The following is a 14,612-nucleotide window of genomic DNA, read 5'->3' as shown; positions in this document are numbered from 1 at the left end:
TAAATTATAGTTTGGACACGGCTTACAAATAGATACAAAAGAGGTAAAAAAGTGTAACTGACTTTATTAGCAAAATATATCTACCCATATAAAAAAGTAAATTCCATATGGTGCTCTTCAGAGGACTTTTGTCAGACAAGACTGTACAGAACATACTGCTTTAGAGGGATCCTGTCATCGGAAAACAGGTTTTTTCAAAACACATTAGTTAATAGTGCTACTCCAGCAGAATTCTGCACTGAAATCCATTTCTCAAAAGAGCAAACAGATTTTTTTATATTCAATTTTGAAATCTAACATGGGGCTAGACATTTTGTCAATTTCCCAGCTGCCCCTGGTCATGTGACTTGTGCCTGCACTTTAGGAGAGAAATGCTTTCTGGCAGGCTGCTGTTTTTCCTTCTCAAGGTAACTAAATGTTTCTCAGTGGGACATGGGTTTTTACTGTTGAGTGCTGTTCTTAGATCTACCAGGCAGCTGTTATCTTGTGTTAGGGAGCTGCTATCTGGTTACCTTCTCATTGTTCTTTTGTTTGGCTGCTGGGGGGAAAAGGGAGGGGGGTGATATCACTCCAACTTGCAGTACAGCAGTAAAGAGTGATTGAAGTTTATCAGAGCACAAGTCACATGACTTGGGGCAGCTGGGAAATTGATAATATGTCTAGCCCCATGTCAAAATTTTGAGAAATGGATTTCAGTGCAGAATTCTGCTGGAGCAGCACTATTAACTGATTCATTTTGGAAACATTTTTTTTTCCCATGACAGTATCCCTTTAATATACTGATGCTGGAAGTGTTTCCTGACACTTCTCTGCTCAGTTCTATTGGTTAGTGTGATAGATTGGAGCAGAGATGCATCAGGAGAATTTACTGGACATTCCCAAAGATGCCTCTCTCCTCCTGAGATGCAGATCAGTGGTGGGCATGCTCTAATGTTCCTTCCACAAAGGCAGAGTAAAATTCTTAACGCTAGAATATAGTTCCCTATTAGGTCCTTCAGGCTTCTGATTTGACAGGTCGATTAGCTGCAATAGTGCAAGCCAGAATGCTATATTTATTCTGTAGAATGTTTTACCATACCTGAGTAAAAAGTTCTTGAAGCTCTCTTTGTTTAGGATAGCAGCTGCAGTATTAGCTTGGTGTGACATCACTTCCTGCCTGAGTCTCTCCCTGCTCACTTATAGCTCTGGGCTCAGATTAGAGCAGAGAAGGGAGGGGGGAAAGAAGCAAACTGAGCATGCTCACGCCCGGGGCAAGGAGGTTTAAGATGAAGGCAGGAAGTCTAATACAGAAGCCCATGTGTACACAATAGAAGAAAAGAAATGCAGTGTTTCTTTTGACATATGTTTCTTTTGATATATTTAGGTGGACCTTTCTAATAAGGCTTACTTAGTTTTAACCTTTCCTTCTCCTTTAACAAAAATAAGGAACCCCTTACTATTCCTTATGTTTAGAAAATAATTGTAATAACCGATCCAGACCTTTCGCATATTTGTTTCACCGAACACATTAATGCATTTCATACTGTCATTTACAGAAATCTGTAGAAATGTATGTAGGGAATGCAAAGCTTCAATCCAAGTAGTTATTTTGAATTTGTTTTTCTGCAGGTGGCCATTCTTATCCCATTTCGTAACCGCCATGAACACCTTCCTATTTTATTCAGGCATCTAATCCCCATGTTGCAGAAACAGCGATTAGAGTTTGCCTTCTATGTTATTGAACAGGTAAATATTTTTTCCAGTTGGGATTAATTGCCTTTCTTTCAAAATTGTACATTTTTCCATCAGACAAAAATAAATTAATGTAAAATTGTTCAGAAAACTCTTCTAAGCAAATTTGCAATTTGCTTTTATATTTTGCTTTATTTTTTGTTTTCAAGTTGATGCATCTTTATTACTTAAAGGGGACCTGTCGCCCTAAGAAATAATTCTAAACTATTTTTTATCATGTTAGTTGAGCAACCTAAAACTTACACTACATTTATTATTTACATTTTTTTTCCTTCAGTCTTGGAATTACACAATTGCAGCACGCAGGCAGGAGCTATTTTGTGGACACTGTTATTAAGACAAGTTGTGTATCACCCCAAAATATTGTGTATGTGCCCGAATGGGGGACCTAATGCCCATACGCATTGCCCTACACAATTATAGAGTGTGAGGAGGGGGAATGTGGAGAGAGCAGTGACATGTAGGAAGGGCTGAATGGAAAATGAAAGTAATTGACTGCCCCGCCTCTATGCCTCAGGCATAGAGGCGGGGCAGGTAATTTTTGATTGACAGCTCAGATATGTAAACGCATTTATAACAGGTATAAATTATTCGGGTTCCATGTTTAATTTGCAAACAACATTTGTTATACAGCTTTTTATGTGTAGGTGACAGGTCCACTTTCAGTTAATGTCAAAAAGGGAGGTTTATTAAAGGCAGTCTTCATAGCTGTGGTTTGTTACACAGACCAGGTAACGCACAGCTGATATCCCTTGTGTGTAACCAGAGAAACTAGAGGTAATGGTAAAAGCAATTACCTTTCAGAAGCCACAAACTGCACAGTATATAGTTGCCTTACACACAGCCTTATGTGCACAGTATGTTGGAAAGAAGTTCTAGGGGCACATTTACAAAGGGTCGAATATCAAGGGTTAATAAACCCTCAAATTCGACCCTCAAAGTAAAATCCTACGAATTCGAATATCGAATTCGAAGGATTTACGGCAAATCCTACGATCGATCGAAGGAAAAATCGTGAAATCCTTCGAATCGAAGGATTTTAATCGATCGATCGAAGGATTTTTCTTCAATCAAAAAAAAACCTTAGAAAGTTGATGGGGAAGGTCCCCATAGGCGAACATTGTGCCTCGGTAGGTTTAAAGTGGCGAAGTATGTTGTCAAAGTATTTTTTAAAGAGACAGTACATCGAATAGTCGAACGATTTTTAGTTCGAATCGTTCGAGTCGAAGGTCGTAGTAGCCTATTCGATGGTCGAAGTACCCAAAAAAATACTTCAAAATTCAAAGTTTTTTTTAGTTCGAATCCTTCACTCGAGCTTAGTAAATGTGCCCCCTAGTCATTTTTGTATTTGAATAGATGATAGTATTTGCTTAGTGGCCCCCCAAGCTGTGGCACTGCATGGAGAAGTGGCAGGAAAGTCTCAACCTGTAGGCCAATCTGGGTGAGAATTGGAGGTGGGGTATTACTATTTGCTCTCCTAATAAACCTGATTTGGGTGGAATATTTATTTTTTGCCATAGATATTTTTGAAACTATGACTGAATGCAGCAATATTTTCCTATACCTGTACTCATCGCAAGAGCTAAGATTTGACCTTAAAGTGGGACCCTGGCCAACATAAGAAGAAACTCTACTACGCGTCTTCTCACACACCAGTCCTGCTTTATGGCAACAGAGATGTTAGCAGATGTTTTTAATAGTATTTTGGGCGAACATTGTTGAACATTATCTTTAGTCTCCTGGTGTCAGAATGTACTCTGCACTTTTGCTTGCTCATTAAAATACATAAATATAAAGGTACCTGTCTAAGTGTGGTTACTCAGAAAGCTTTGCGTATGCTATCCATGGTTCTTGACAGCAGTAGTCTTGCACCATGCAAGGGAATATTTTTTTTTCCATGTCTATTTGTAATTTCCCATGTCCATTTGTTCTGTATTTCCAAACAAGCAACATGCAGGTGAGTTTACTATTTAAGCAACTCTGGGCACAGGGCAGCAGAGCTTTTGTATGTAAGGGGGAGGGGAGAGAAAGGAAAATCTTGCCCTGTACAGAAGTAAAAAAAATATTTGGTGTATGATAAATTATATTTTCAAATACAAAGAAATGTGCATTCTCAATAGCTAGTTCGTTTTACCTTTTGTAGTGTTTCCCATGGCTTTGGGTTAATGTGTCTTTTATATATCAATATTTCCCCCCTTTTTTTTTTTCCTCTTAAGGCAGGTACTCAAACCTTCAACCGTGCAATGCTGTTTAACATTGGGTTTAAAGAAGCCATGAAAGACAGAAAATGGGACTGTGTCATTTTCCATGATGTGGATCATATTCCAGAAAATGACCGCAATTACTATGGTTGTGGAGAGATGCCACGTCACTTTGCTGCAAAACTGGACAAGTACATGTACATGTAAGCGGTCTTATCTTAGCAAACATGGATGTCATATGAAGGGGGTTATTTATCAAAGGTCGAGTTTTTGAGGGTTTTTTTTATACCTCGAATAAACTCACAACTCAAATGTTTTCTAACTTATGAAAAAACTCTAATGTAAAAAACTCAAATCAGTCTAATCAGGGTTAAAAACTTAAATACTCGAACTGATCGAGTTTTCAGTGGAAAAAAAACCTCATTGATCTAGTTTTCGAGCGAAAACCGCCAAAAAAAATCCGAGCATCATGAAGGCTACAAGCATCTTTAAATGGTTCAGGGGGAATGAATGTGGATCTGATACATTAAAGGGACATTTATAGTCCTAAACAGGAGGCTAAAGATATTTAGTAAGCGATAAGGTATTTGGCAAGGCCCAACTGGGTGCTAGCACCTATTAACACTTCCCTCCCCAAACACTAATTACCTCTCTTTCTCCCCCTGCCTATGCTTTCCTTTTTTCTTTCCCTCCTATCTTTCTTCCTTTGCTTACTTGCTTTCCAATCTAGTATAGTACTACCCACTCTCAGGAGGTTTCACCAAGGTTAATATGTAAAATTGTCCAGTATTCTGCCCTGTATTAATGATCTTGCAGTGGAATATATGTGCATGATATCATGGCTGCATGCTGGAAATAAATAAAAATAAATGGTTGAAGGGACCTCTGCCATTGGCTTCTACATGACATTGACAGGTTTAAGCAGGAGTATTTTTGGATTCGAGCTATTTCCAGCTTCATGGTATAATTAAAAATAGAATTTAAAACCCAGAGAAATTTTAAGTTTTTTTTTTTTTAACCAGAAAATTTGTGGTTTTACTAAAACTACCCTTGAAAACTTGAATTTTTCGGGGGAAAAAAACAACTCGACCTAAAACTAACCTCCTAAAAATGTTCCCTAATCCCAGTTTTTAATTGATTTTGGTTGGGACTTAAGGTGGCCATAGCCGTAACAATTACGATCTTTCTTGGAAAAGATCTTTCCAAGAAAGATCATCTGTTTCAATACACACGTGTAGAGATGAATCGTCAGGTATACAGGTAGAAACGAGCAGACCGATATTCGTCTTCTGCCGATATCGGTTGGCTCTTTTCCCACCATACACGCACTGAATATCGTATGAAATTTCGTTTCGCAAGATATCTGTGCGTCAATGGCCACCTTAAGACTGTAGAAGTACATATAGCAACCTGCTTATTTATCTAAAGCTGGCCATAGATGTAAAGATCTTTAAAAGATCTTTTCGTTATGAGACCACGATTATCTCGAAAAGATTGTTTAAATGTACGATTTGTCCATCAACTAAAAAGACCATTCCAGGCGATATTGCCAGGAAAAAAGGGTAGCTGCCTGCTTGGCCCTGCAAACATAGATAGATTGCACAGAGATCGATAAAATTTTTTAACCTGGCCGATGTCGGACCGTAAAATGTACTGTCGTTTCGATGCCCACTAACTTCACGATAATTTGACAGATTGGTCGGATTTTGCTAAAATTGGTCGTTCACCAAAGAAAAATCTTTGCGTCTATGGGGACCTTAAGATGTCAAAAGACAAAATGTTTCCCCGATGTGATCCCAAGGCCAAGATAAGATCGAGCAGGGGCCAGTATAGTGTAGTTGGCTGCAACCTGCATACACAGCTTAGTACTGTCCTTGGCTCATTAAAATTCCCACCCACACTGTTCAGACTCCTAACCTTCAATTAATAAGATTTCAGCTGGGAAGGGAATCTTGTTTTTGTTCCATTAATAGGCCTTTAATCCTATCTTTCTGTGTATAATTGAACAACTGTAGTTTCTGTGCTTTGTGTGTGTGTGCCTCTGTTCTTCCCTTCAGTCCCTCCTTCTGAGTCTCCGCTTTTATAAGAACATACTTAAGGTTTTCTCTTCCTTTCTAGCCTTCCATACGATGAGTTTTTTGGAGGTGTAAGCGGTCTGACGGTTGAACAGTTTAAGAAAATCAATGGATTTCCAAATGCTTTCTGGGGATGGGGAGGAGAAGATGATGATCTGTGGAACAGGTGAGTATTTACATGTATATATTGAACAGACATGTCTTGGAGGCCAGAGCATTCATCTTTATCCAGCAATAGCTCTTCAGACTGGACCCTCCATACGGTGTAGGAATTACTACTATAGCTGGATAAATAGCTACAGGTTAAAGGGGATAAACTCAGGGTGAAACTCTGAGCAGCTTTGTAATTTACATAAATTTCTGTATTTAGTGGTTCCAGGCAAGCCTCTAATTAAAATGCCAAATTAAACTGTTATTATAAGTTTGCTAAGGCGGTTGGGTGTTTCTGTGTCTGCTGATATGTTCTTCTATACATTTGGAAGACATGTGACATAGATCTATTTACCATTGACAGCTTGTGCCTTTCCACCTACTGACCGTTTCCAACAACTTGATATTTTTCATTGACTGGTGCAGACTACCTGATCATGAACCCATTACAGTTGTCTTTATTGCTTTTTATTTTAAGATGCTACTCTGCATGTTAAATGTTTATTTAATACGTCAACTATCCCTTACCAAATACAATGATCTTTGTTTTTATGGGTACAGGGTCCACTACTCTGGCTATAATGTTTCTAGACCAGAAGGAGACATTGGGAAATACAAGTCGATCCCACATCATCACCGAGGAGAAGTCCAGTTTTTAGGCCGGTAAGTGCAGTTAAATTGCTTATTCTCGTTAATAGGGGGCCATGATTTGCGTACCCTTGTAATTTTGCTAATTTGAATGGATGTTACTGCTCCAGTACTGATTACTGACAATACCAAATTGGTTGGATTAGCTCGTTTAGCCTTGAACTTCAAAAGGTATTTAAGGTGGCCAACTGCAAGTTATGCTTCTGTTTGACTCTCCTCTGAAGAGTAACAGCATGGGATCCTCAAAGCAAGATCTGAAAACAAAGATTGTTCAGTATCATGGTTTAGGGGAAGGCTACAAAAAGCTATCTCAGATGTTTAAACTGCCAGTTTCAACTGTAAGGAATGTAATCAGGAACTAGAAGGCCACAGGCACAGTTGCTGTAAAACCCAGGTCTGGCAGGCCAAGAAAAATACAGGCGCAGCATATAGGGAGGATTGTGAGAATGATTACAGACAACCCAAAGATCAACTCCAAAGACCTGCAAGAACATCTTGCTGCAGATGGTGTATCTGTACATCGTTCTACAATTCAACACAATTTGCACAAAGAACATCTAAATGGCAGGGTGATGAGAAAGAAGCCCTTCCTGCACTCACGCCACAAACAGAGTCGCTTGTTGTATGCAAAAGCTCATTTAGACAAGCCCCAGTCATTTTGGAACAATGTGCTTTGGACTGATGAGACAAAAATTTAGTTATTTGGTCATAACAAAAAACACTGCATTCCAAGAAAAACACCTGGTAGCTACTGTCAAATTTGGTGGAGGTTCCATCATGCTGTAGGGCTGTGGGGTTTGTTCAGGGACTGGGGCCCTTGTTAAAGTCGAGGGTCGGATGAATTCAACCCAATATTAACAAATTCTTCAGTATAATGCATAGCATAGCATATCAAGCATCAGTCGCAAAGTTGAAGTTACGCAGGGGTAGGATATTCCAACAAGACAATGACCCTAAACACTTCAAAATCAACAAAGGTATTTATGCAGAGGGAGAAGTACAATATTCTGAAATGGCCGTCACAGTCCCCCGACTTGGATATCATGGAAAATCTACGGGATGATTTGAAGCAGGCTGTCCATGCTCGGCAGCCATCAAATTTAACTGAACTAGAGATATTTTGTATGGACGAATGGTTATAAAATACTGCCATCCAGAATCCAGGCCCTCATCAAAGGCTTTAGGAGGCATCTAGAGGCTGATACATTTGCAAAAGGAGGCTCAACTAAGTATTGATGTAATATCTCTGTTAGGGTGCCCACATTTATGCACCTGTCTAATTTTGTTATGATGCATATTGCATATTTTCTGTTAATCCAATAAACTTTGTCACTGCTGAAATACCACTTGTTTTCATAAGGCATGTTCTATATCAAAAGGAAGTTGCTACTTTGAAAGCTCAGCCAATGATAAACAAAACTCCAAAGAATTAAGAGGGGTTCCCAAACTTTTTCAGATGACTGTAAATTATTTTTCAGGGACTATTTGCTGCAGATTTTGTCATAGTAGTTTGGCTGAACAGTTTCCTCAGTGTTTTACTGTGTTTGCTGCTCTACAGTTTCTGACTTTTAGAAAAACAACACTTTGCCTGAATGATTAGGAAATACTCTCAATTTGGATTTTTGTGAAACAAACTGAAAAGTAAAGGGGAAGTACACTGACCATGCCTTCAAGGTATCTGTCCAGCTCTCCTGACGAGGCCTGTGCAACAAACTAGTCATTTCTCTGGCATTTACTACCCATATTATAAAGATATTTACAGATACCACTTTTAAGAAACCTAACAGCACAAGATAATAAGCAGTGGTATAACATCACATAAGCAAAATGGGGTCACTTGTATCAAACTCCTTCACCGTGGACATTACTTTACCTGTGATGTTGGTTAAAGGGGTTGTTTACCTTTAAATTAACTTTTAGTATGACATACAGACAACTGAGACAATTTGAAGTTGGTTTTCATTTTTCATTATTTGTGTTTTTTGAGTTATTTAGCTTTTATTCAGCAGCTCTCCAGTTTGCAATTTTAGCATTTGGGTTGCTAGGGTCCAAATTACCCTAGCAACCATACATTGGCTTGAATATGAGACTGGAGTATGAATAGGAGAGGTCCCTAATAGAAAGATGAAAAATAAAAAAAGCTGCAATAACAATCAATTTGTAGCTTTCGAGAGCATTTGTTTTTTAGATGGGTCAGTGACCCCCGTTTATGTAGCTGAATGGAAGTGAGGAGGAGCTCCTCTTTATTTCTGGGAGTTGCATTCAAAGGGTAATGAGGAGTTGACTGTACAGGTGTATGGCCACTGGTACAGGATCCATCTTTTTGGCCCATGGGCCACTTTTACGGTATTGGTATATATTTTTCTTACCAATAACCATGGTTACTGCTCAATAGAAAAAAAAACCTGCCAATAAATCTGCCCTTAATGTGACCTTTGGATATCAATTTTGGTAGTGTGATACTGTAATAGAAATGTTTAAACCTTCTAGTGCCATGGATCGTAGAATCTAGAGAACTGGTTTAAAGGAACAGTAACACCAAAAACACCATTATGTTCTACAGAGTTTATCTGCTGTGAGTTTTAAATGGCTGCCCCTATTGCTACACAGCAGCTTATTTATATAAACTATAGTAGCAAACACAGCAGATAAGCTCTGTAGAACATAATGGTGTTATCTGTTATCCATTATTTATCCGGTGCCATATAGTCTTTTTTCAATATTCACCATTGCTACTCAGCAGCTTGTTTATATGAACTACAGTAGTGTTTCTGTGTTTCTGAAGCAAACACATCAGTTTTACCAGTGCAGTGCAACACTATGGGGCACATTTACTATGGGTCGAATATCGAGGGTTAATTGACCCTCGATATTCGACCGTCAAAGTAAAATCCTTCGACTTCGAATATCAAAGTTGAAGGATCTACCGCATTTCATTCGTTCGATCGATCGTAGGAAAAATCGTTCGATCGAATGATTAAATCCTTCGAATGGAACGATTCTAAGGATTTTAATCCTTCGATCCCAAATTGACAGGAAACATTGGCTAAAGAAGGCTAACATTGATGCTCGGTAGGTTTTAGTTGGCGAAGTAGGGGGTCGAAGATTTTTTTTTTAAAGTGACAGTACTTCCACTGGTCGAATAGTCGACCGATTTTTAGTTGAATTGTTCGATTCGAAGTCGTAGTCGATGGTCGAAGTAGCCAAAAAAAAAACATTCGAAATTCTAAGTATTTTTTATTCTATTCATTCACTCTAGCAAAGTAAATGTGCCCCTATATGTTGTTTTCATTACTTTAAAACACTTTAATTTTTTGGTGTTACTGTTCCTTTAATTTTTTGATGTGACTGTACCTTTAAAAGCACCAGCGTGGCAGCACCTTTAATTTTCCATTTCTCATCCACGCTTTTCTCTGTACACACTATTACATAGCAATATGTGTGCGCCATTTGCATTGATGCTTGCCATTGGGCAGTCTCAAACACATGAGTTGTATGTTCCTGAATATATAACACTGTTTTCTTCTTTTTCTTTCCCTACAGGTACAAACTATTGCGCTACTCTAAAGAACGGCAGTATCTAGATGGGCTAAGCAATCTGATATATGCGCCAAACATCATTATTAAGCATTTATACAAGAATATAACTGTACATCTTGTGCCAGAACTAGCGCCAGTGAAAGACTACTGATGTATATGCAAATGGTACGAATATTACAGACCTAAACAAGTCCCTCCTCCTTAGTCCTGGCGGCTGGTATGGAAGTTCTCCTTTCCCAATGTGCGTCCAAGCATTACGCTCCAAAGCCAGCAGCTGCTATATCCTTGTTTACAGCAGAAGCCTCGTCTCACCAACCGTTACATTCGAGATTAAACTGCAAAGCCGCGACTTCCAGACGAGAAACGTTTTTATTTTCTGCCTCTGTGCCGACCAACTGTAAAATAAGTTGTAATTATTTACTTTCACTTTCTTTATTTTGGTTGAAGACGTGAAGGTTTTTTTCATTGCTCAAGTGTATAGCTTTTGTATATATATATATATATCGGTGTTTTTGTATATTGGCTGTGTTTGTGTGTATGTATATAACTATAAAATCCGTTCCCGCTTGTACACACTTAGAGGCACATTTATTAAAGGTCGAATTTCGAATTCATGTGAGTTTTTTTAAAGCTCTATTAAATTTGAATATTCTCCAAATTTGACTGGGGGGTTATTTATTAAAAAAATAGGGATGCACCGAATCCAGGATTCGGTTCTGGATTTGGCCTTTTTCAGCAGGATTCGGCAGAATCCTTGTGCCTGGCCGAACTGATTCCAAATCCTAATTTGCATATTTAAATTAGGGGCGGGTAGGGAAATCACGTGACTTTTCATCACAAAAGAAGAATTTTTTGCACTTTTTCCTTTCCTGCCCCCAAATTGAATATGCAGGAATATTGCACCAGGGATTCGGCCGGAAGGCTACTAATGTTCAAATTGATCCCCGGAGCTCAGGTTTTAGGTGGCGAATAGTCGAATTCGAGTTCTTAAAGGGCCAGACAATGATAAATCTCGAAATTCTAATTAAAACTCATATCGAGTTTGGATAATTCACAATTCGAATTTGAGAGTTTTGACCATAAAAAAAAAAAATTCAAATTTTCAATTTGATCCTTAATAAATCTGCCCATTCGAAAGTGTTGCACAAGTGCTTAGGTACACCCAATGATTTTTAAGAACCATTTCTACACTTTTGCATGCATTTTGGTTTTGTATAGATACGTGTATGAATGATATATGTATGTTTATATACATATTGACTACTCCCACATATGAGATGTATTATATATATATATATATATATATATATATATATATATATATATAATACATATATACATGTATATGTAGACTTTTTTTTTTTTTTGGAGGGGGGGTCATATTTATTTTGGTGCACACATTTTCATTGTTTGCATGACACTCAACATGTAAATATATATTTGAGTTTTAAATAGTGCTTGTAGTTAGTACTGCTAATAACAAATGGCCAGCTATGATTGTAAACTATTGGTTTGTGAGCTTAAGGCCTTCTATGAATGGGTTAGCCTCTCTATTGGAACTAGTGCAAGCGGGCCCTGCTCTCATCTTGGCCTTAATCATACGGATTGCCTTGTAACGTAACTCCCGATATCATTTGTTATACTCACTTAGTCTGTGGCATTTCTATCATACAGTGTATGGAAAGATACATATCATAGTCTACAGCTTACTAATAATGTGCCAACTGCATCTAATATCAGGGAGCTCATGCCAAGAAGATTGCTCGTTTATGTTTTGTGTTCGTTAAGTTGCTAATTTATTTTGGGGGTTTTTTTTTTGGTGGGGTTTTTATGAAATATTTTAATCGTAGCACTTTTAGTCAAACTCAGAATGAGCCAAAATGTTTTCTTCCATGGAAGAATTACAAGTTATATTGGTGATGTTTTTCTAAGAGTACGAACTAGTTCATTTTGCATACGAGAATGTATATTGCATACCTTTCCTCCATTTTCGGAGCTATTATAGAAATGGACACCATATATATATATATATATATATATATATATATATATATATGTATATATATATGTATATCTATCCTTCAAAATGGGCCCGCTCTCCAAAAGTTCTTCTGATTACGGATGCACCAAATCCACTATTTTGGATTCGGCCAAACCCCCGAATCCTTTGCTAAAGATTCGGCCGAATACCAAAAAGTCATGCGATTTAACTCCCCGCCCCTAATTTGCATGCGCAAATTAGGATTCACGTTCGTTCGGGCAGAAAGATTTGGCCAAATCTGAATCCAGCTAAAAAAGGCAGAATCTTGAACTGAATCCTGGATTCGGTGCATCCCTATTTTTGATCAAATGATTTTATTGAAACATCACTCGCGCACCCAACGTTTTGGCCCTTTATCTTCCTTGGGCCCTTTATCTTCCTCGATAAAGGCCCCAATGTGGGCTGAAAGGTTGGGTACATGAGTGATGTTTCAATAAAATCGTTTCATCAAAAGATCTTTTGTAGTGCGGGTCCATTTTAAAGGCTGCATTTTTGACCACAGCACCCACTAATCTTTGGAGGAAGAGTGCGGGTACTTTCAGAACAATTATTTATATATAGATATATATATTGTCTATTTCTTTTTTTTCCTGCATGTTGCCATCATCATCATCATCATCATTATTATTTTTCTTGGTAGTCAAGAACGCAAAAGAGATGGATTTATAAGGGGAAATAATAATAATCAGCATTAACGTGTAATGTAAAAACGGGAAAAAACTTTGCAACATGGAAGGCAGGAGGCAATGTAAAAAAAACTGGGACAATCCCCCATTTTCTTGCACTTTGCACCCTGCTATCTGCACTTGTTGAATTGCCCGGGCCCCTTGTGTTCTGTTTTGAGCACAGAAACCAGCGTCCGCTTCCTTGAATGCAGTTCTAGCTGTTTTTGGCAGCTCAGTATTCATGGGAGGAGGCACATAGTCATCCCCCATCCTGTCCCCTGAGCGACAAGTTTGGGAGCATTTGAAACAAATCTGCCCTAAATCATTCAGACTTTCTGCATTGTTCTGTGTTTTCAAATAATGTGACCTCTTTTGAAACCTCATTTCCCGCAAAAGTATATTGGATGCCTTACTAAAATAGACTATTTTCCCCCAAATGCACTTTATCTTATCCTTAATTGTTAATTTCATGACAACATTCTTCCAGTTCAAGATTTACTTTACTGAATGTTGAAATAATTGTACCTTTAAGGGGTGGTTCACCTTGAAGTTAACTTCTAATTCTAAGCAACTTTTCAACTGGTCTTCATTATTTATTTTATAGTTATAAATGATTTGCCTTCTTCTGACTCTGTCTAGTTTTCAAATGGGGGGGGTCACCAACCTAAAAACAAATACTCTGTAATCTGTAAGGCTGCAAATGTATAGTTATTGCTCATTTTTATTACTCCTATTTCTATTCAGGCCTCTCCTATTTTCCTATAATGAAATTGCAAACAGGAGAGCTGCTGAATAAAAAGCTAAATAACTCAAAAACCACAAATAATAAAAAATGAAAACCAATTGTAAAAGGTCTCAGAATATCCCTCTCTACATCATAATAAAAGTTAACTCAAAGGTGAACAACCCCTTTAAGTTGATAGCGCTGCCCTCCTCCAGAAATGCTGTACTTTCCCCTTCTCAGTCTGTCCCATATAACAATAGCAAGAGTTTTTAAGTCTGTTGACTACATTCAGTCGTTTAAGCAGTTGCTTTGCTCTCTCTTAACAAATCAATAATGTGAATTGAATATATATAAAGTTGTATGTGGAAGGTTCCAAGAATAAACATGGGCCTAGTGTGCATGGGTTATTCCTACAGAGACTAGAGAAAATAAATTCAATTTGATTTTGACTCTGTGTGTGTCTTTCTATTGTAACCTGGATATATCACACAACATACACAGCATACTCAATACACATTGCTTTGCTGCTGATTTCTTCCCGGAGCAGGAACAGACCTGCAAAAATAATAAAAATAATTTGCATGCATTTACCTTATTACTATCCCACCCGTGTTTAATAAAACTCTGGCTCTTTTCGTCTGCATCACATGCACTGAGACCATATACCAAACTCCTGGACAAAACTTACACTTCTCCTCTGACACCACATCCATAATTCTCGGTGGCTTTAACATGACCAATAACAACATGTCTTTGCTGTCTCTCCTTTGGATTAGGTCTCTACTCAGATTCCCCCCTTTCACTCCAGTGGATTATATTCTCCAGATTCTAAATCAT

At 38.0% G+C, this 14,612-nt stretch overlaps 1 protein-coding gene across 3 annotated transcripts in view; it reads left to right on the top strand.

The window, feature by feature from the left end:
* Positions 1-14,224, top strand: part of b4galt6.L (UDP-Gal:betaGlcNAc beta 1,4- galactosyltransferase, polypeptide 6 L homeolog) — a 29,166-nt gene extending 14,942 nt beyond the window's left edge. For 2 of the 3 annotated variants that reach the window (XM_018266764.2, XM_018266763.2), the window contains 5 exons: positions 1,609-1,725; positions 3,948-4,135; positions 6,051-6,173; positions 6,719-6,820; positions 10,349-14,224. In XM_018266764.2, coding sequence (XP_018122253.1) covers positions 1,609-1,725; positions 3,948-4,135; positions 6,051-6,173; positions 6,719-6,820; positions 10,349-10,496 — 678 coding nt within the window. In that variant the 3' untranslated portion in view covers positions 10,497-14,224. 3 annotated transcript variants of the gene reach the window in all.
* Positions 14,225-14,612: the final 388 nt, after the last annotated feature.

The sequence above is a fragment of the Xenopus laevis genome, chromosome 6L (genome assembly GCF_017654675.1).
Source record: "Xenopus laevis strain J_2021 chromosome 6L, Xenopus_laevis_v10.1, whole genome shotgun sequence".
In the NCBI taxonomy this organism is placed as follows: domain Eukaryota; kingdom Metazoa; phylum Chordata; class Amphibia; order Anura; family Pipidae; genus Xenopus; species Xenopus laevis.
Note: the sequence above shows the minus strand (reverse complement) of the source record. Positions and strands in the feature narration are given on the sequence as shown.